General features: G+C 36.4%; 2 protein-coding genes and 1 non-coding gene across 3 annotated transcripts; 2 read left to right on the plus strand and 1 right to left on the minus strand.

The window, feature by feature from the left end:
* Positions 1 to 10,306: 10,306 nt before the first annotated feature.
* LOC141679079 (uncharacterized) lies at positions 10,307 to 19,436 on the plus strand. Its single transcript, XM_074485563.1, has 3 exons — positions 10,307 to 11,719; positions 18,440 to 18,772; positions 19,084 to 19,436. Exons 1-3 carry the CDS (start codon positions 11,467 to 11,469, stop codon positions 19,116 to 19,118), a joined length of 621 nt encoding a protein of 206 aa, XP_074341664.1. The 5' UTR covers positions 10,307 to 11,466; the 3' UTR covers positions 19,119 to 19,436.
* On the plus strand, positions 10,927 to 11,316 carry LOC141679278 (uncharacterized). The gene has a single exon (XM_074485781.1). It carries the CDS (start codon positions 10,927 to 10,929, stop codon positions 11,314 to 11,316), a length of 390 nt encoding a protein of 129 aa, XP_074341882.1.
* On the minus strand, positions 13,666 to 13,772 carry LOC141682025 (small nucleolar RNA R71). Its single transcript, XR_012559430.1, has one exon. It is a non-coding gene; the product is annotated as a small nucleolar RNA R71 (small nucleolar RNA).
* Positions 19,437 to 24,055: the final 4,619 nt, after the last annotated feature.

A 24,055-nucleotide genomic window follows, 5' to 3' on the forward strand; every position in this document is an offset into this window, starting at 1 on the left:
TTTGTGCAAGATTTCAAGCAGATCCAAGAGAACCTCACTTAACAGCTGTGAAAAGAATTTTTAAGTATCTTAAAGGAACAGCTGATCTGGGATTGTGGTATCCTAGAGAATCAGATTTTAAACTAATAGGTTACTCAGATGCAGATTTTGCAGGTTGCAAAATTGACAGGAAAAGCACAAGTGGAAGCTGCCGATTCCTTGGAGGCAGATTGGTTTCTTGGTTCAGCAAGAAACAAAAGTCAATTTCCACATCAACTGCAGAAGCAGAGTATATTGTTGCAGGAAGCTGTTGTGCACAGATTCTTTGGATGAAGAATCAGTTACTGGATTATGGGTTAACATATTTCAAAATCCCTATTTACTGTGATAATCAAAGTGCTATTGCTATGATAGGTAATCCAGTTCAACACTCTATGACAAAGCACATCAGCATCAGGTACCACTTCATAAGGGAACATGTGGATGAAGGTACAGTGGAATTGCACTTTGTTCCAACAGATCAACAACTAGCAGATATCTTCACAAAACCACTGTGTGAAGCCACTTTTACAAGATTGGTAAATGAACTTGGAATGATTTCAGGTTCTTTCTCTAAATCTGCTTAGTCTTGTTCTGTATTATCAGACTTTATGATCAGCATTTACAGAATTTAATCTCTTTGTGTATTCTGTGATTAATTGATAAATGTTTTTAAGTACTGACTGTTGTCTGATATATGTTTCTAAACTCTGATAAGTGATATGTCTGTCTAAGTAACCATTCAATCCTATGAGGATAATTGTGTTAGATACTGACCTAGTAGTCTTCAATAAACAAATGATCCCATGTAAGAAGTAATTATTTCTGTGGAAATTTTATGACACAAGAAAATTCTGATAATTGAGCTTAGTTGAGTTTACTTTGTTTATCTTATTACTAAGTCACAAATTAGAATAATGCTACTCATCTGTTAAGTTCTGATACTAGTAAAACTGCTGAATGTACTAAGTGCTGATAAACCTCACTTATAAAAAAAAATCAAAAGGATCAAAGAATAAAATCAGGTACTCCTTTGAGATCTAGAGTAAAAATGTGGAAGGGAAGACCCAAGTGCATTGCTGGTATTAAGTAAATATGCATTAGAAAAGCAAAATATTTTCTTGGTGACTTTTCACACTCTATGATTACTGGAGAAATACTCTGATAATAGCATAAATTCTGATAAACAGTCGTGACTCACTTACACTGAGGAGCCACTGTAAAATAGAATTTAAAAAGATGCATAAAATTAGCACAAATCAGTTGAGGTGGACTCAAGCATGAACTCATTCATCAGTAGGTTTCAGGATAATGACAGCTCTTTAGCAAAATTTTAGGTATGCCTTATTTCTAAGATGTACTGAAGTGAATCAAACTTTACTTCTTGTCTGAAATTTAGCTTAATGCACACACTAATCACTCCATCTGAATGATGAAAATTACTGTGGTGGTCTATGTTGTTTTAGATAAACAGTCATTGTGTCATTTTGCACTAACTCTGAGGACAAGTTCTGGTTGCATATTCTGACGATTAAGTTCTGAAGAGTATAACTCAGAACTTGTATGAGGATTTACTCAGATAGGCATTTTTTTTCCGAGTTAAGAAATTATGTTCTGATGACTGTTAAGTTCTGATATAAGTCTAAGTTCTGATATTACAGTCTAATTCTTTACTTGACTTATCTGTGGATAAAATTTGATAACAGTCTCGGTTCAAACTAGAATATGTTGAAGTGGAAGATTAATAGTCACTATGGTTAGGGTTAATGATATTCGTACTTGAACAGTCCACTTTTACTTGTTTCTTGTGCGCATTCAACCATGTTTTCTCCTTCCAATGAATGTTATTCTTTTTCCAAGTCTGGGGAGATAAGGTAGAATTAATTCTACCTGTCAGCATTAAATACTTTTACGTCTCCTGGCATTCTCTTGCCTATATAAGCAGCCACTTCACATAAGCCTTCCCATCAAATTCTTTCTCACAAACTTACCTTCATAGTTTTTCTTTCAAAAACACAATGGTCAGATACAACATGTTTTTGAACTACCAAAACTTCAATATGGAGCTAAGTTGTGCCAACTGGCAGCAGGACTGGCACGTCACGACCATTCCTGAGGAGATATGGGACTCTGTCCCACAGGAGGTACTGACCCACCTCCTGTTCTTCTATATGGACTACCATCGCCATCTGGAGCGATTGGAGGAGGAAAAGCTGGAAGCTCTCCGCCAGCAAGAGCGAATCATCCGACTCGCCATTCTGTTTGTCGAGAGTAGGAAGAAGAAATGATTTAATCTCGTCTTCTTCCTATTTTTCTTCATCATCAGCTTTGTCAGGCTTCTTAGCTAGGACTAAGGCTGTTGATGTTAGGTTTAGTAGCTTAGGGAAATCTTGTATAAGTACTGATGTAATTTCCATTTCATGAATGTATTCCCTTGATATATTAATGAAATTTGTTTTTGTTTCAAGATTTTGTCTCTAAGTTATTTTGTAATGCATTGATAAATCCTGATTGATATTCTGATGACCATATAAATTCTGTTTTCATTTAAGTTCTGACTTTCCTTTATCAGTACTTACTCATATGATTTATCTTGGTCATTTTCACTTGATTTCTTTTCAGAATATTAATGATGCAGTGAAAAATAATTAAATCAGTGGGAACGGTTTCAATTTTAAATTAAAACTGTTTCACCTTGATTAATGGAATATCTGGGTAAATGGAACGGTTTTTCCTTGAAAACAGGCAAGTGGGCAAGTAATGATTACTGTTTTCTCGCGCCCAGTAACTATCCGTTATTACTGTATGTCTGACAGGTGTCCAACGGTAACATTTTTTTTCAGAGTATAAGTATGACAGAGAAAGGATTTCTTTAATCTTTTATTTCCTTCATACTTTTTCTCTCTACTTGCTTTTACTCTCTCTTTCTCTCACGTTGGTTTTTCATACAGACATTTTATCAAACACCTAACAGGCACTTTTAAATCTCAATTTTTCACATGGCACCTAAGGATTTAATCATTGATGGAGCTAAGTTTGTTCCAAACAACTATGCTGCAATTCTTGATCATGCTGAAGCTCCATCTGAATTGCATTTTGTGCAAGATCTTCTTGCACACAGTGAAATTGGGTATGCACTTACCCAGCCTTCAGTCTTTTCGAGCCAACAAGTTCTGATATTTTGGCGGACTGGGCACTATGATGATGGTGGTAAACATGGCACTCCCAGTATTGTTTTCGAAGTGGGTGATTCATCTTATGCAGTTACTCCTGGTACAATACGCAGGGCTCTACATCTCCCAGAAGAGTGTACTTTTTCAATTCCAAAAGAATCAGCTCTTCAAGAGTTAATGGCAAATTTGGGGTATGAACAGAGTTTGGCAAAACTTGGGCAGTTGAAACGGGCTCATATCAGAAGAGAATGGAGCTTCTTCTTTGACTGCATCACCAAAGCTTTTGGGAACAAATGTTCGAATTTTGATGCTATACCAATTCTGAGTCAGCATATCGGGTATGCTATTATCAATCAAACTCATTTTAATTTTGCAACTGGTATAATTGGTTTTATTGGGGATAGGATCACAGAGGATAGGAATGTTGTCTATTTTGCTAGATTCTGTCAACTTATTTATACTTTTTGTACTGATGAACCTCAATTAGTCAGTTCCTCAACCCCACCTTTTAAAGTTGTAAAACGCTACTTTAATGACCTGGTAAATGTTGACACTAAGAAATCAGTGGTTAGACCATTACAGATTCCTCAGTCTGTAAAAGAGATCCTAGTAAATGCTGATCCTGATACTTATAGATCTGTTTACTCTGATGTCCAACCAACAACAAACACCCAAAAACCATCATCCTCAGCACCTACCACTCATTCTACTCAACCTACCCTCAGGATATATCTCAAATCCTATCTCTCCACTTCACAGACTTTTCAACCCTCATCCTCAGCATCTACTGTGAAGCCTTCATCCTCCAAGCCAAAGAGGACAAAGACTGTTCCTCAAACACCTCAAAAGAGGAGGAGGATTGCCTTGAGAGATGAATCTGATACTGAGGAACAGGTTCCTTCTTCAGAACCTGTTGTAGGTGAAGCTGAGAAAGAGACTTCTCAGAAGGATTCTGGAATTGGGGGATCTAGGCTTCTCAAAAGGCTTAGAAGAATGACAGTTCCTGAAACTTCCAAGAAATCTAAATCAACAAAGAGATACAAGAAACAGAGGGCAAAAAGGCCATTTTCAGATGATGAAGAGGAAGCAGCTAAGGAAGGGGATCAGGAATCTCTGATCTCACAAGACAAGGAATTTGCTCCAGTCACTTCTTCTCCATCAACTCCATCTAAGGAAGCTGTTTCTGAATAGGCTACCACACCATCTGTGTCTCCTGTTGATCCAGGCACAAGTGCTGATATTGATGTTCAACACTTGGTTGTGCCTGAAGTAATTCTCTTAGAAGCTCCAACAGCAAATAATCCTTCCACAACACCTGTTACTGATGCTGTTCAAACTCCAGAGTTATCAACAACACCTTCTCTGCATCATAATGCTGATGATCAGACTTTAGGTGAGCATCAGGATTTGGCTGTTGATCAGAACTTAGAACCAGATCAGCAATTAGAGGATGCTGAAACCTCCATTGCTACTCACACTGTTATTTTATCAGAGGATACTGATTCTGTAAGTTCTGATGCTGCAAATGCTGGAGATACTGGGGATGCTGCTCCAACTACAGATGCTGATGCAGCAGGTCCTTCAGGACATGCTCCTCAACAGACTATTCTAAAGTCTGAACTGGTTAAGAAGTTTGTTACCAGAGAAGCACCAGTACCTTGGAGTGAAACTCCTGCAGGATAGGAGTGGACTAAGGAATGGAACTCAGTTTCATGTGTTCCAACTGAAAAGCATCTTGCTGAGCACTTGACTAAAGCTGATGAAATGTTAAATTCTGATGATTTCAAAACCCAGCTTAGAGTCACTGCATTGAGTACTAAACATCTACAAGGTCTTCACTCAACTACTCATGCAGAGCTACACAAGATTCGGGAAGAATTTATCAAACAGGAACAAGTTTGGAAAATTGATAAGAAAAAGTTCTTCCAACCTACCATTGACAGGATTGCTTATATTGAGAAAACTCAAGATAATCAACAAGCTCAGATTGATGATATTCTGACAAATCAAGCTTCTCAGTAATCACAACTTAATGAAATCCAATCTTCAGTGGAATTGCTTGTTTCTCTTCTATTACCTGCTGATGCCAAAAAGGGGGAGAAAGTAATTAAGTCCAAATGCAAGACTAACAAGACACTGAAAGGTAAGGATGATGGAAAAGATGATCGAGGAAGCTCTGGAATGGGTAGAGGTCATAGTCAAGGTAGAGGATTCACATCAAGACAAGCTAGTCACAGGACAAGTTCTGATACTGGGATAAGAATAAGTTCTGCTACTGGTAAAAGGATAAGTTCTGATGAACTTTTAGATCTTGATGAGGAAATGTCAAGACAGGTATTTCTTCAGGAAAATCCAGGAATGGACTTGGAGAGTTTAATGAAAGAAGAAGCCAGGCTTAAATCAGAGAAAGTCACATCTAAATCTGAAGCTTCTGGTAAAAAGCCACTTCCAAAACTCAAAGGCATTGTGATCAAAGAAAGGACACATACTGAAGCAACATTGGCTAGATCACAACCGCAGATAGATCCAAGATCCAAGGGTAAAGAAAAGATTGGTGAACCTATCAAGGTTTATGTGCCTCCTGAGGATGAAGAAATTATTGATGAAAAGGATAATCTTGCTCTGACTTCAAGAAAAGTTCTTAAAACAACCTCTGACATGGCTCAAGTTGTTCAGAGTCAAGAAATTGTAAGTTCTGATATTCAGAAGAAGCAAGTAACCTCTGACATAGCTCAAGTTAACTTGATATCAGAAGATAGACCAAAGACACTCCTACCAGGATTCACTAAAGCAAAACAGACTCAACCTTTGAAGACTACTGCAAGTGGTTTTGAAGCAAGAGTAGTTACTGGAAAGGAAGCAAGAGATAAAACTGGATTGGGAAGTGCTGATGAAAGAAGAATACATAACACTACCAATGATCCAACTTCCTTGAGTGAACCAGGTATTGGAGCAACTCCTGAGAGATTGAATCAACTGGAATCTGTACAGATGGTTTACCATACCTACTTGAAAGAATACATCATGTTGTATTTCATGACAGATGGTAGGGTTTATCATATAAGACAAAATGCCATTCCATTGAAGTATTTTGAAGAATTGGAGCATGTACTTTTCTTACTTCAAGTGGATGACAGAATAACAGGAACTGCTGCAAACTATTTAAAAGAAGAGATTCAGAGACATAAAAGGCTTTATTCTGTTAAGTCTGACAGCACATACGTTCCAAAGTACAGAGATCACAATGGTGATATAGTTGAAATGAAGCCCAACACCGCTAAGATTATAACTACCTTTCTGGGGTACAGGGCTGTTGAATTCAATCTTGAGTCTGATAAAGCTTATTTGATCAGACTGGATCAGGATATAAGAAAAGCAAAGATCAATGATCTCAGAGCTGCAATCTTTCAAATTGGTGAAGATACTGCAGAGCTTAAAGATGCCAAAAGGAGAATGATTGATGAACTCAGATATGCTGAGAAATGTTTGTTGAAGAACTATCTCAGAACAACTCCTGACATCAGAGAGATCAGATAATAAAGCCAAGTCAAAGATCTACAACTGCTTAAATTCTGATATTTGTACAGATTGAAGTTGTTATCAGAAGTTGAATATTGGTAAAGCTTTAAGGACTGTAAGTTGTAGTTATCTAGTCTAATTCTCATGCATTTGTACTTAATGTTTTTGACATCATCAAATATCTGTTAAACTTGTATATTATGCTAATTTACAAGTTGGGGGAGATTGTTAGATATATTTGATAATGTCATGGCTAATATAATTTATGTTTAAATTTTAGATCTTACTTAACAGGACAAATCAGTACTTAACTGTTGATCAGTACTTATACTGGAAGTCAGGATTTAAGGATATCAGTACTTATATTATCAGGAGATAATCATCAGAAGTTAGATATCAGAACTTAAGTGTTGAAGGACGATCGGATAAGGACAGTAGCTGATTAAAGGAAAGAAGATCAAGATAAACATAAGAAGAGATATGCATGAAGAAGGAGTTCCGTGAAGAATGGAATACTTGGAAGAAAAGATATCTGATTGATATATTTTAGGAAGCAGAATTATATTCCATATCAATTAGCGATTATCTTGTAACTGTGTAGTATATAAACACAGACATAGGGTTTACACTATAAGTGTTATCATATTCGAGAAGATTATTTATTATAACCCTAGCAGCTCTCGTGATATTTGTTCATCACTGAGAGGTAACAGTTCCATACTGTAACAGAGTTTATTCTTTCAATAAAGTTTGTTTTCTGTTACTTAATATATTAAAGTTCGATTTGATTGTATTATACACTGTATTCACCCCCCTCTACAGTGTGTGTGACCTAACAAGTTACTTAATTAATTTATTTAAAAAAATAACATTCTGAAAATAATTAATATTACCGAATGCATTCATAATAGATAAATACAATTGATTTCTACTAAAATTACAATTTTTAAAAAAGTGGAAAATTGCCCCCATTTTTGCAACCAATGTTTTAAAAGTGCAGGAAATTTCCTGCCATTTCAAAATATCAAATTCGACCGAAAACGGTTGAATTTAGGAGTGTCAAAAAAAATTGTCTGGCGGGAAAATTCCCTCCATTTTTTTGATAAGGCTAAATTCGACCGAATACGATTGAATTTAGGAGTACTGCTAAATTCAACCGTATACGGTCGTATTTGTTGCTAAATTCGACCGCGTAAATATGACCGTAAATAAATACGACCGCATGCGGTTGAATTTAGTCGCGCCCCTTAAATTCAACCGAAAGTGGTTGAATTTGACTCCGGTTGTATTTGTGCGGTTGTATTTAGCCTTATTTTCTTGTAGTGGTATTATATAAATAATAATATAAATATTTGTTACTGGCGGGATTCGAACATGGGAGATTTGGTATTGCATAAATAATAATATAAATATTTGTTGTTGGCAGAGTTTGAACCTGAGAGATTGAGTTGTGTATATTATTTTAGTATTTGAATCTGATGGTCCTGATCACTTGATTAAAAAGATCCGACGGTTATAAATGGGGATAACCAAACCAACCAAAAAAAGATATACCAAATTATACCCCATTTCGGTTATTATAGTATAGTATAGATTCAATAAATTGCAGATGTCTGCTCATAGCTCAGTATCAATAAAAATGCAACACATTACTCATACTTATGTAAACCTCTCCAACCATCCAATGAACATTAATACAATTTATCAACTCACATTGACCAATTTTAAATTTCAGTACTAATAAAAGGGTTTTCCACTGCAAAAACAAAACCTCAAATAGAGGGGTATTCCCCAACTTATAAAACCTCGAAAAACTAAGCAATAAAGAAACTCGGAATCATTGAATAAAAACATCTATAAAGCAAAAATAAACAACAAAGAAATATTAATATTAAAGAATATTAATATTAACAAAAATAAAGATGCATAATGGCATGTGTTGAGAATAAAAATGACATTAAAAAAAAACTTGTAATTAAACAAGAGCATTAAAATCCTTTGACTACTTTGTAAACATAGAGATTCACAAACAACAAGAGTAACTCATGAATACAGATATTTGCTTCAAAAAACCAGAAAACACCATGAGTCTAGAAGATTTGAGATGGGTAGTGATGTTTCAAAACCCGTTGAACAAACCAATAAAGAGTAAGTACACATAAAACCCAATCTTGATAAAGAAAACAAAACACAATTGAACAAAATAATCCAAGCCGTGTCGAGAAATTAGGGTTTCACACAACAGGAGTTTGATTAATTGAAGATCTACAATTTAGGGTTTAATTGGAATCCTAATTACTTGCAAGATAAGATGATGATATAAATTAGGGTTCTAACTATGGAAATATGGTAAGAGAGATAGAGAGATGAAAGAGAACGAGAAATAGAGAGGGAGAAAGAGAGAGAGAAAGATGAGAGAGAACAAGAAAGAAAGAGAGATGAGAAAGAGAGAGATACGGGAGAGGAAGAGAGCTGGGAAAATAATTTGGAAATAAAGGGGGGAATTATATTTGTTGTTAAGGGGGGAAACATTTAGAAAATAATGGGGGGAAGGAAGTATACGCGTGTTATTTTTAAAATTTTTGAAATTAATCATTAACAACGGTTGTAGTTTCAAACCAATGTCTAAAAAAATTTGACAACGGTTTTTCTATAAACCGATGTCTAGTTCAAGTTTTTCATTTTTTTTAAAATTACTGTCGACAACGGTTATTTTATCGACCAGTATTTAATATACGTAGTAACATTTTTTTAAAAATAACCGATATCTAAAAGAACTTTTATATCGGTCGTCTAAGTAACCGATGTCTAAGGACCGATTTCTATTGACCGAATTCTAGTAGTGTAAGTTTTGCTAGTATTTGGAAGATTTTTGGAATTGGGGATGGTTGGTGCTTTACAGAAACAGACCATACAAAGACTATACAATAACTTTTTTTACTGCATAATTGCCCAAGAAAAAGGCTTGTAAGTGCTTTACAGTCCATTTATCTGAAGAGGTCTATGTTTCTTTTAAGTATTTTGGACCTGATAGTATGCAGGGAGAGATCTTACATATGTCCACCAGTTTTTTTTGCATATAGTGTATAATGTCCTCTACACGAAGATGTATGAATTCTATTGAAGATGTTATTAGATTGGATGTGTAATGTTACATGGAGATAAATAATTAACATGACATACTTTTATAGTAGATCCCTCCCATATATCCCGAACAGCCTTGAATTCTTTGTGCTAGTTCAACAGGTTGGATATTGCATCACGGACCTCCTATCTTTTATGAAATTCATCTTCTCCAATAGAAAAGAATTTTCTAAGTAATATGAACAACAACACAAAGAAATATCTCCCTACCACCAATTTATGATTAAAATTATTCATCGGTGCAAAAAGCAAATGCATAGCAGAAAATAAATCATGATTAATTGGTAATGATATCTTGAATGAAAACTGAAGCTTGAGACAATACTACAGGGCATATAAATCCTTGAGAAACTGAAATAAAGAATTATTGATGTAATATGCAAATAAACTAAGTGCAGTACCGGGAGATAGAAGTGAAGTAAATAATATCTAAGGGCGTCAACTGGCCCGTATTATGATCCGCCTCTTGTTGAGATATCAGCCAGTAACACTACTACTACAAAGTCAAAGAGCAACAGTACGGCCATCTCATGACAGCTCATAAACAACTCAGCACTAGAGTAACAAACTCCTGGTTGTTATTTATACTGTATATAAACAAGCCTATTAGTTGGTTAGTTGTAGTTTTTCTTTTCTCTCAAGTCTTGTAAATCTTCATCTTCTCTGTAAATCATACCTTGATTCATCAATGGAGTTTTTAGCTTTTCTATTCACAGACACTTGATCTTGACTAATAACATGGTATCAGAGCCTACACAATCTCACAATCATTCTCTTCTTGTTTTCTCTGTCAAGTAAGATCAATTCATCATTGTTTGCTGATCGTTTTTGATGATTTTTTTTCTTCTTCTTTTTCTTGATAGTTTGATACACTAAAATCATGTTCATATTGTTGAGTTTAATGTTCGATCTGGAGATATCTGTGGTGTTGATTTCTGTACTGATTTCTTGAGTTTGTTATGTAATTTGGGGTTAAAACCTTGTCCGTACGATTCCTGATTGAGTTTTACAACTATTAGATCTGTGATTTGTTCTTGTTCTTTCATTTCCTAATCATCTCTGTTTGTTTTCGATGGAATTAACACAAGATTCTTATAGTGTCTATTTTTTACATCCTTCAGATAATACTGGTATGAAATTAGTGACTACACCATTTAGTGGTACTTGTTACGGAAACTGGAAGAGATCCATGATTATAGGTCTCACAGCTAAGAACAAAATGAGTTTTATTGATGGCACTCTTGCTAAACCAGCAGCAACTGATGATACGTACCCAGCCTGGTCTAGATGTAATAGTATGATCACTGGTTGGATAATTACTGCTTTAGAACCACAGATTGCTTCTAGTATACTTTACGTTGACACTGCAAGAGACATCGGGATTGATTTAGAACAGCGTTTTGGTCAAGCTTCTTCTGCTCAATTGTATGCGCTAGAACATGAAGTCTCACAGATTTCATAAGAAAATGTTTCAGTTTCTGATTACTATACAAAACTGAAGAAAGTTTGGGATGAGATTGATAATCTCAAGCCATTGCCTACTTGTGAATGTGCAAATTGTACTTGCAATATCACTCAGAGTGTTCTTAAACTGCAGCAAGATCAAAGGCTCATGACTTTCTTGATGAAAATGTCTAATGATTTCGCCAATGTCAGATCACATATCTTAATGATGGATAATCTCCCTAATCTACCTCAAGTCTACAGAATGTTGCTTCAAGAGCAGAGACACAAGGAGATTTCTAAAGTTCCTAATGTTCATGAACCAGTAGCTTTTGCAATAGACAGGACACAAAATAATTTCAAACAGTCTTTTGGTTCTCAAAATTTTAACAATAGAAATTCTTCTGGCCGAACCTATACAGGTGATAAGTGGCATTTTATACCACATAGAATGTCTTGAAATGGCTTAAATTGGTGTCTTGAAATCAAGTATTTTGTGTATTTGATGCGTTTTTCTAGTGTTCATGCATTTCAGGGTATTAGTTGCATTTCGGGGGAGGAATCATCAAGAATAAGCCTTGGCATATGTTCACCATTGCGAGAGGAAAGGAACGGGCAGATTACGGCGAAGAAACGAAGCAAAATTGGATTTTTTCCAGTAGAGGCCTGCGCGCCCGCGCAGCTATGCTGAGCGGCCGCGCAGGGTCGGGAATTTTGCTGAATTATTTTAGACTTCTACTTCTGTTTGGCTTCCAACTTCTATGTAATCTGAGTTTTATGGGACTATTATATAAATAGATTTGAGAGTATTAAGGGAATTAAGAAGAAGAAGATTGTGTTTTACGCAAGAAGCGAAGGGGATACCAAGGAGAAGACCTAGAAGCACAGAACAACTCCGAAAAAGAAGATCTTGTTTTCAACTTGTGATTCTTTGAATTAGTTGTAACTTTGGATGCTCATTTTCGTTCTTGTTGAACCTAGATCTCATTTATTCGTACTTTGATTATTATTTAGTTTATTAAGACCTTGTTTATACCATGCTTTCATTGGAACCCATGGTGACGATGAGTTCGATTATGGGCTAATCGTTGTCATGGGGTTCTAGTGGATTTACTTATGGATTTCAATAATTAATTGTTTCGATATCTTGGTGTGTGGTGATTGATTGATATCCTCGTATTGGTTGTGCTTATTCGTCTTATGTGCGTAGCTAACATATAAGATAGCGTGTTAATCTCTATTAAAGCGACAGTGAATATAGAGGTTTAGAACTTGCCATGCTAGCATAGGTTCATGTATGTGTATGCATGATTCGTAGGTAACTCTAACCGTTTTACTTGCCCTATGTAATCAAGATAGATAACTTGTGCTTAAACCGTTATGTTGTCAAATTCTATAGACATATAGGGTCTCAATATAATTGGTGCCTATTCAGCTTCTATCTCTTTTGTAGATGTCTGGTAGAATGGTACTCGTGCAACGAAAGTTGGCGTTTATCAGTTTCGTGTTATCTGATTAGTGTCCTCACCATCACATGCTAAGGTTAAGAACGAGAAGGCTATTGAACGAAGTATTTAATGAAGTTAGGATCCCATGTTTGTCATATATAGTAATTCAACTTCAATTCTCTTAGTTAATGTTATTTAGTATAATCTCTTAGTTTAATTAAAACCCAATTTGTTATTTGTCTTAGCATTGAGCGATAACCATACATTGTTGCATAGGTGCATAAATTGAACTTAACCTAAACCAGTCTCTGTGGGAATGAATCTGATTTATATCTTATACTACTTGCGAACGCGTATACTTGCGTGAATATTAGCGCGTGTTTTCGCCCTAACAAGTTTTTGGCACCGCTGCCGGGGACTCGGTGTTAATTTTTAGTTTATGTGCTTGTCATCAGTGGTCGTTAAAGTTCACTGACTCGGATTCTTTTACTTTCACGGTTTATTTGTTTGTGTTTCAGGTACTCATTACAATGGGAGATCCAGCAGCACGAACGAAAGCCTTGATGGATTTTTCTCAACCCAAGATCAATGACATTCAATCTAGCATTGTCCGGCCAGCTATCGCAGCTAATACCTTTGAGATCAAGCCTGGCATAATTCAATGGGTGCAGACTTCAGTCCAGTTTGGGGGTTCTCCAACGGAAGATCCCAATACACACATTAGGAATTTCATTGAAATATGCGACACCTTCAAGTTCAACGGTGTTTCTGAAGATGCTGTGAAGCTGAGACTGTTCCCATTCTCTCTGAAGGACAAGGCTAAGAGCTGGTTACACTCTCTACCAGCTGGTTCAATTACTACTTGGGAAGATCTTGCTCAGAAGTTTCTTACTAAATTCTTCCCTATGGCGAAGACAGCTGCACTCAGGAATGCTATTACTCAATTTGTGCAGCAAACGGGAGAATCGCTAAGTGAAGCTTGGGAGCGCTACAAGGAGATGCTTAGGAAGTGTCCTCATCATGGAATTCCTGATTGGATGATCATCACTTGTTTTTACAATGGGTTGGGAGCACAGTCCAGACCCATGCTCGATGCAGCATCAGGTGGAGCATTATGGGCAAAGAGCTATAAGGAAGCTTATGATCTAATTGAACTGATGGCTGCTAATGAACATCAGTATCCAACCCAGAGATATCCACAGGGCAAGGTAGTAGGAGTACTTGAGGTGGATACAGCTACAGCTATCACTGCTCAACTAAAGGCGTTGTCTATGAAGATCGATTCTCTGGCTAACTATGGTGTTAAGCAGATAATTAGTGTTTGTGAGCTGTGTGCAGGTCCGCATGCGACAGAGCAATGCGCTATATCTAGCGACTCAGCTCAGTTTGTGAGCAACTTTCAGAGATCGCAGCAACCAGTTCCAGACACTTATCATCCTGAAAACTGGAATCATCCTAACTTCAGCTGGAGCAACAATCAGAATGCGATGCAACAACCGTTCCAGCCGTTTGGAAATAAGCTGTTCAACTCTCTTGGTTTTCAGCAACAACTCCAACTTCAACAACAAACTCATGATGCAGGTCTATCTTCGAATGAAAAATCTGAATTAGAGGAGTTGAGGCTTATGTGCAAAAACCAGGCTCTTATATGCCAAAGTCAAGCTGTTTCTATCAAGACTCTGGAGAACCAAATAGGGCAAATTGCTAATGCCTTATTGAATTGACCACCAGGAACGCTTCCTAGTGATACAGAAGCCAATCCAGGAAAGAGGGAAGTTGAAGAACATGTGAACGCCATCACCTTAAGGTCTGGAAAGGTCGCAAGCCCCCAAATTCAGCAAGACGAAGAGCCTGAAAAATCTCAAGATTCAGAAAATGCAGTTATGGCTGAAGAAGATGTGCAGAAGGGAGTAGAGGTGGAACCAAGGAAGACTACTGTGGAACACACTCCTCCTGAGGGTAATACAGGGGAGAAACAGATCTATCCTCCACCTCCTTTTCCAAAGAGGCTGCAGAAGAAAAATCCGGATAAGCAGTTTGAGAAGTTTCTAGAGGTGTTCAAGAAACTTCATATCAACATACCTTTCGCTGAAGCTCTTGAACAGATGCCTAGCTATGCGAGGTTTATGAAAGGTATTCTCTCTCGGAAAGTGAAGCTCGATGACTTAGAGACCGTTGCTCTAACGGAGGAATGCAGTGCTGTGCTGCAACAGAAGTTGCCTCTGAAGCTTAAAGATCCTGGAAGCTTCACTATTCCTTGCACCATCGGAAACTTATCGTTCGACAAGTGTTTATGTGATTTAGGAGCTAGCATCAATCTGATGCCCTTATCTATCTTCAAGAAGCTTGGTCTGCCTGAGCCGAAACCAACATACATGTCATTGCAACTAGCTGACCGTTCCATCGCTTATCCACGAGGTATAGTGGAGGATGTCTTGGTCAAGGTGGATAAACTCTTCTTCCCTGCTGACTTTGTAATTTTTGATTTCGAGGAAGATAAGAAGATTCCCATTATCTTGGGAAGACCATTCTTGGCTACAGGCCGAACTATGATCGATGTGCAAAAAGGAGAGTTTACGATGAAGGTTCATGATCAGAAGGTCACTTTCAATGTGTTCAAGGAAATAAAATTACCCACAGCTAAAGAGGAGTGCTTTAAAGTAGAGCAAATTCAGGTTTTGAATGCACCTCTGTGGAAGAGGAAGTTGGATGTGCCATTCGATTCTCTTGGGTTAGCAGAGCTGAAAATTTCTCAGGAGCGTCTCGAGCCGTCTATTGAAGATGCTCCCATACTTGAGCTCAACCCACTACCAGATTACTTGAGTTATTCATTGTTAGGTGCACCCCCTGACAAGGGGCTGGGATATATCTTTGATGATGTAGAGGGTAGCCGAACGGATCCTCCAGTGCCTATATAGGGTTCTTCTCATGTGCAGCAGATAGTTGATATGACTGGTGTTGGTGATGAGCAGTATAGGCGAGTAACTAGGCGTATGGAGGCCATGCACGATATTCACCGTCATTTTGCTGCAGATTTGACACATGCTTTCGGTACTGTTATTCGAGACACTGGTGGCGAGGTTGATTGGCCACCTGATCCTCCACCCGACGAGGGTGAATCTCCCGCTAATTAGGTATGCCTGAAATCCTTATTATTGCCTTCAATGAGGACATTGAAAATTTTAAGTATGGGGGTGGTAGTTAAGGAATATTGTGTGTGTGTCATTTAGTTGCATATTCATGATAGTTTAGTTCATATAGTTGCATAATTTATGCCATTTAGTTTTTTTTTATGAATGTCATGTAGCTCATGCATTTACCATGATCCATTTTGCAATAAGTTATCGACTGAATTGTGATATTGATGCGAGTGTAGTGATAGCATTAAAGTGATATTAAGTTGTGTAGGTTGATATACATGCTAGAAACAATTGTAAGTCCACTAAGTCTTAAAGAATGCGTAAGGGCTAGATTGTTATTATGATTTGGTTATTTTCAAGGTCAATCTACTTATTATGCTTAGAATTCGATTATAGGTTCTTAGTGATAAAGACATGAAAAAAGAAAAAAATTTGGAGAAAAAAATATGGAAGTTGTTGCTAGTTGTGGCTAGGCGTCAAATGGCTAGTAGCCGGCTCGCATATGTTGCGAGTAGTCTAGGGTTGAGCAAGATGGAGCGAAACGCACTTGCTCAGAAGTTATTAAAAAAAAAATTTGCATAATTGATCAAGAGTGGGCTCTTTGGTATTCGAGTTATTAAGTTCTTAGGGGACTTTGTGCCTAGTGACCTAAGGCTTTTAGAGTCTGGGATCCGCTAACCTAACGCTCGTTACATGGATATCATTGTATAAGTCTTTTGTGGACCTCACTCATTGCACGGTCAAATAAGCATTTGAGTTGTAAATAAAAAGCACGATTCCGTAGTAAGCTCCAGAGTTCTTGTAGTGTTGTATATCACTTTGTGCCTAGAATTTTTATTCTTTGTATAATCGTAGGATTGCCTTGAGGATAGTCTAGTCATAGTAATTGGTCTAGTTCCGAAGCATATCTGTTAAGCATTTGCACACACCACGTTTCTGGCTGTATGTCCGTTTGCATAAGTTTATTGATCTTTAGTTGTCTAACTGCATTCGTTGAGATGTGGCAATTTGGTTGATTAATTATAGTAAGGGGGATCGCTGCATTTTCATATAGATTGTATTCATTCATATTTTTATTTATTTTTGAGTCTGTGACGCTTGAGGGCAAGCATCGATTTAAGTTTGGGGGTGTGATAAGTGGCATTTTATACCACTTAAAACGTCTTAAAATGGCTTAAATTGGTGTCTTGAAATCAAGTATTTTGTGTATTTGATGCGTTTTTCTAGTGTTCATGCATTTCAGGGTATTAGTTGCATTTCGGGGGAGGAATCATCAAGAATAAGCCTTGGCATGTGTTCACCATTGCGAGAGGAAAGGAACGGGCAGATTACGGCGAAGAAACGGAGCAAACTTGGATTTTTTCCAGTAGAGGCCTGCGCGCCCGCGCAGCTATGCTGAGCGGCCGCGCAGGGTCGGGAATTTTGCTGAATTATTTTTGACTTCTACTTCTGTTTGGCTTCCAACTTCTATGTAATCTGAGTTTTATGGGACTATTATATAAATAGATTTGAGAGTATTAAGGGAATTAAGAAGAAGAAGATTGTGTTTTACGCAAGAAGCGAAGGGGATACCAAGGAGAAGACCTAGAAGCACAGAACAACTCCGAAAAAGAAGATCTTATTTTCAACTTGTGATTCTTTGAATTAGTTATAACTTTGGATGCTCGTTTTCGTTCTTGTTGAACCTAGATCTCGTTTATTCGTACTTTGATTATTATCTAGTTTATTAAGACCTTGTTTATACCATGCTTTCATTGGAACCCATGGTGACGATGAGTTCGATTATGGGCTAATCATTGTCATGGGGTTCTAGCGGATTTACTTATGGATTTCAATAATTAATTGTTTCGATATCTTGGTGTGTGGTGATTGATTGATATCCTCATATTGGTTGTGCTTATTCGTCTTATGTGCGTAGCTAACATATAAGATAGCGTGTTAATCTCTATTGAAGCGACAGTGAATATAGAGGTTTAGAACTTGCCATGCTAGCATAGGTTCATGTATGTGTATGCATGATTCGTAGGTAACTCTAACCGTTTTACTTGCCCTATGTAATCAAGATAGATAACTTGTGCTTAAACCGTTATGTTGTCAAATTCTATAGACATATAGGGTCTCAATATAATTGGTGCCTATTCAGCTTCTATCTCTTTTGTGGATGTCTGGTAGAATGGTACTCGTGCAACGAAAGTTGGCGTTTATCAGTTTCGTGTTATCTGATTAGTGTCCTCACCATCACATGCTAAGGTTAAGAACGAGAAGGCTATTGAACGAAGTATTTAATGAAGTTAGGATCCCATGTTTGTCATATATAGTAATTCAACTTCAATTTTCTTAGTTAATGTTATTTAGTATAATCTCTTAGTTTAATAAAAACCCAATTTGTTATTTGTCTTAGCATTGAGCGATAACCATACATTGTTGCATAGGTGCATAAATTGAACTTAACCTAAACCAGTCTCTGTGGGAATGAATCTGATTTATATCTTATACTACTTGCGAACGTGTATACTTGCGTGAATATTAGCGCGTGTTTTCGCCTTAACAACAGGCTATAGCAACAACTCTTCAGATTTTCAGCAAAGGAAACCAGCTTATTTTTATGATCATTGTAAGATCCTGGGTCATAGCAGGGAAAGGTGTTTCAAGTTGAATGGTTTTTCACCAGGCTTCAAACCTAATCAACAAAGGAAATTTGCAGCTTATGCATCAACTGAGAATGTTGAAGCAACTCAACCTCATGTTATCCAAGAATCTGATACTGGCTCTCAGACTATGTCAACAACTCTCTCCATGGAACAGTACAACCAACTTCTGCATCTCTTGGCTCAAAATAACACCACTGAACAAGAATCCTCTCACTCCGGCAATGCACTCTTAGCAGGTACTTATTGCTTGCTTTCATCTGCTCATATAAATAACCGGATCATCGATAGTGGGGCTTCTGATCATTTGTGTTCCTCTTTGAATTTTTTTGACACTTTCAAAACTATTTCAGATAATAGTTTTATTATAATTCCTGATGGCACTAAAATTCAAATCACTCATATCGGCAATATCAAACTTAATAATTTCATTGAACTCATAGATGTTTTATATGCTCCTTCTTTCAAGTATAACTTGATCTCTGTGCCCAAACTTGTTAACAATACTGATTATTCAGTTTGTTTTACTTCTGACTCTTGTATCATTCAGGAGCGTTCAATGAATCAAACCAAACTTCTTGGTAAACTTTCTCAAGGACTTTACTTTGTTGATGGAGACCTCTTTGCTCCTGCAGCAGTCAAGTCCTTGCACAAAGCATCTTTGTCTTCCTTTTCTTCCGCATCAAAAGGTCATGTTGCTAATAGTTCCAAGCTAGATGAAGTCAAGTTACTTCATCTTCGACTAGGTCATATGCCTTTTTCTAAACTTAGTACTGTTGTAAATACTATTGATGTTAAATCTCTTTCTGATTGTATTTGTGCTATATGTCCTGCTGCAAGACAACATAGGCTATCTTTTGCATCGAGTGAAATAAAAACTACAAAAATATTTGAACTTCTCCATATTGATGTTTGGGGTCCCTATCGTACTATGACACACAATGATTGTCAGTATTTTTTAACTATCATTGATGACAATAATAGAGCCACTTGGGTTCATCTCATGCATTCAAAATTAGATTCAGTTTCTATCATTCAAAATTTCCTTCAATTCATTCATAATCAGTTCAATTCTAGTGTCAAAATCATTCGAACAGATAATGCTTTAGAACTTTGTCAGGGAAAGATTTTAACTATTTATGAAACTCATGGCATACTTCATCAGACAAGTTGTCCTGACACACCCCAACAGAATGGGGTGGTCGAACGCAAACACAAACACCTTATGGAAATTGCCCGTGCTCTTTTTTTCCAGTCCAACTTGCCTACAAAATACTGGGGGGATTGTGTTCAGTGTGCTGCATTTCTGATAAATCGAATGCCTGTGAAACAGTTGAATACTATTACACCTTATGAAAAACTTTTTAACAAAAAACCAGATTATTCTTGTCTTCGTTGTTTTGGGTGTCTTTGTTTCGTTTCAACTTCTAAATCCCATAGGACTAAATTAGAACCTAGAGCACATCCTTGTGTTCTTCTTAGTTATCCAGCAGCAACTAAAGGCTATAAGGTACTTGATTTGGTCACTAATAGAATTCTGATATCTCGAGATGTCAAATTTCATGAAAAAACAATTCCATTTCATATGTCTAAGCTGCCTTCCATTCCTGCTACACAGTTTTTCCTTCCTACACACACAGATTATGATCAGTTTGGTCATTTTGATGTTCCTGATATTTTCTATCAATCTTTCTCAACCACTTCACATCCTATTTCCTCCACTACTTCGTCTAATCCTATTAATCCTCCTGTTTCATCCATCATTGATAATACTGTTACTATCAGAAAATCTACCAGAGAAGTTCACAAACCAACACATTTACAAGATTACATTTGTAATTTTGTTTCTTTTGAGTCTCTTCCTCAACATCACAAAGCTCTGTTAGTTCACACTTCTTCTATCAAAGAGCCTACTACTTATAGACAAGCCTCCATTGATCCTAATTGGGTGCAAGCTATGCATCTAGAATTACAAGCCCTGGAACAAAATAACACGTGGGATATAGTAACACTCCCACTAGGAAAAAAAGCCATCGGTTGTAAATGGGTGTTCAAAACAAAATTAAAAGCAGATGGTTCTATTGAAAGGTTCAAAGCGCGACTCGTGCCAAAGGGTTTAATCAGAAATACGGCATCGACTATCAAGAAACCTTTAGTCCAGTGGTGAAAATGGTAATAGTGAGAAGCATTTTGTCTTTGGCTGCTAGTAAAAATTGGAAAATATTCCAACTTGACGTCAACAATGCGTTTCTCCATGGAGAACTGCATGAAGAGGTCTATATGACTATGCCAGAAGGTATCCCTAATCCAGAAAAGAAGGTATGTCGTCTCAAGAAATCAATCTACGGGTTAAAACAGGCCAGCAGAGAGTGGTTTTCAAAGTTACTTCATGAGTTAAAATGTCAAGGGTACATTCAGTCCAAGAATGACTATTCTTTGTTCACCAAGAAATCTGGAAATGATATTACCATAGCAGCTATTTACGTAGATTTTATAATTATCACAGGCACTGATTTAGAAAGTATCAATATGTTTAAAGCTCATCTTCATAAATGCTTTGGTATTAAAGACCTTGGCTACTTGCATTTTTTTTAGGTTTTGAGGTTGGTTATATTGATTCTGGTATAGCACTTACTCAAGCCAAGTTTACTCGAGAACTTTTAGTTGAATCTCGTATGACCAATTTTAAAACAGTGGCCACTCCCCTACCATTGAACTTGAAGCTCTCTGCTGATACTGGTGATTTTTATCATGATCCAGTCTTATATCGGTCTCTTGTTGGTAAACTCAATTTTTTAACCAACACTAGACCCGATCTTTCTTATTCAGTGCAAACACTTAGCCAGTTCATGCATTCTCCCAGGACACATCATATTTCAGCATTACAACATATTTTGCATTATCTAGCTGGTACGGTAGGTCAAGGTATTGTACTTATAGGAGCAGATACTCTGTCCTTGACTGCATATTCAGATTCAGATTGGGGGGGCATGTCCCAATACACGAAGGTCAATATCTGGTTACTTGTTACTACTTGGATCCTCCCCTATCAGCTGGAAATCAAAAAAACAAACTACAGTATCTAAATCTTCTTCAGAGGCTGAATATCGTGCAATGACAGCTGTAGCTTCTGAAATTGCATGGTTGGTTCATTTGCTTGGTGATATTGGTATTTCTAACCTACAGCCCATTACGTTATACTGTGATAATCAGTCCGCTTTGCATATTGCCAGAAATCCCGTGTTTCACGAGCGTACCAAGCACATAGATATCGATTGCCATTTTACTAGAGATAAGGTACTTGAAGGGCTTATTCAATTATCTTACTTGCCTACCATTGATCAACCAGCAGGCCTGTTTACCAAGATACTACCTTCTCCTCATTTCAATGAGTTAAAATCCAAGCTTGGTATGAGTTCTCCCATCCCAACCTTAGGGGGGGTTGAAATATCAGCCAGTAACACTACTACTACAAAGTCAAAGAGCAACAGTACGACCAGCTCATGACAGCTCATAAACAACTCAGCACTGGAGTAACAAACTCCTGGTTGTTATTTATACCGTATATAAACAAGTCTATTAGTTGGTTAGTTGTAGTTTTTCTTTTCTCTCAAGTCTTGTAAATCTTCATCTTCTCTGTAAATCATACCTTGATTCATCAATGGAGTTTTTAACTTTTCTATTCACAAACACTTGATCTTGACTAATAACACCTCTAGTGTTTCTTATTAGCTTTGGTGGTATTTATTTTTTTCACGAATTCAGTTGCACCCACCTTATTGCCTTTTGCTATTTTTTTTACTGCTACAAGGTGGCCTTGATGAGATTTTGGAACTGACATGCTCTAGCTCCTCCGATCATTTGTTTGCAACAAGTTTTCTTATGGTACAAGATGACCATTGAAAAACAGAACATCAACCAGGGGATTGCTGCTTGAATGAAGTATTTTTTTTACAGATTTATCAATCACTGAATTGATCGCATCATTTGTTACATGTATATGTATATCTATATACATGTGTATGATATCCTAATACTTGGGAGACTATTAAGGAGACAAAGAGTTGGTTGAAAATGCTTTTGAAATGAAAGATATAAGTATTCCTAATGTGATTTTTGGAATAAGCAAACTCAGTCCGCTCGCAAGTTTATTATAAAAAAAATCTATATTTGATCAATATTTTTTTAAAAAAATTTAGTTAAACAACCTCTAATTTTCCAACACATTTTTTTTCAATAATTTAAAAGAAGGTATTAAGATAATTTATTACCTTTGGAGTAGGTGAATCATAAAATATAATTAAGGGCCTCTTTGGCCACAACATATAAGTCATTTATTGACTTATAAGTTCGTAAGTACTTATCGAGGAGTGTTTGTGTATCTAACTTATAAGTCGGATTTTCAACTTATAAGCTGATTAGTTGAATGTTGGTAACGACGTACTTTTTCTCAACTTATTTTGATTTTTTGCGTTTTTATTAATTATAATTTTAAAAAATATATTTTTAAATGTTAATATATTCTAAAATTCATGAAATAATATGGTTATATTTAAAAATTATTTATTTTAATTTATTTAAATAAAAAAAAATTCGACTTATAAGTGAAATTATCCAAACACTTATATAACTTATAAGTATTTATCTACTTATTACTTATAAGTTACTTATTTTTTTTAAGTCATAAGTTACTTATTTTTAGATTTTCAAAACGGGCGCTAAGAAAATTTTTTATTCTCCCGAAAAGTTTTTTTTTTCTGAGATCAGAAAAGTTAAATTATATTAAGAAATCTTTTATTTGTAACCATTCTACGATACTGTAATAACCCCAATTTTTGGAAATTTTTGAAACCCTTATGAATAGTGTTTTTGCTGAATGAGAAAACTTTTCATGCCACACTATGTAGGGGTTCTGATATGGATATTCTGAGATTTTATTAGTACTTTATATGGGATATAAGTGTATGTAAAGATCGTCAGAATCCAAATCCGAACACTTTGATTTTTCCCGGAAATACCCTAGATGCGGAAAGAATTGAGTATAAGGTAACAGGATAAAAAGGATTTAAATTAAAGGATTATGATAGAGGATCATAAAAAGGAATATAATGTATTGAGAAAGGTTAAGGGAACCTAAGTAATAAAATCCCGGGTATGATCCTTCAAACGATAAACGAAAACGAAAGTTAAGCGAACCGTATAACAGATCAGCGGTCATTAGGCAAACAATTAGGAAGTTAAGCAAAGGGATTAGAGGAAGTGATGTCACCCAACCAATGACAAGAGGACAAGGAAGGGAGGATGACATAGCAATGTGATGTAAGCATGACATAGGGAAGGAGGAGGTGTGGTTGGTTTATAACCACACAAATAAAAGGTTATTAAGGTAATTAACCAAAAACAAAACAAAAAACAACCAAGCTAAGCCAAACAAATCAAAAAACACAAAATCATTTCATTCTCATCATTTTGCTCTCGGCTTTTCATCTTTTTCAAGGGCAAGAATTTCAAAAATCAAGTTC

This window comes from Apium graveolens, chromosome 8 (assembly GCF_009905375.1).
Source record: "Apium graveolens cultivar Ventura chromosome 8, ASM990537v1, whole genome shotgun sequence".
NCBI classification, from domain to species: Eukaryota; Viridiplantae; Streptophyta; class Magnoliopsida; order Apiales; family Apiaceae; genus Apium; species Apium graveolens.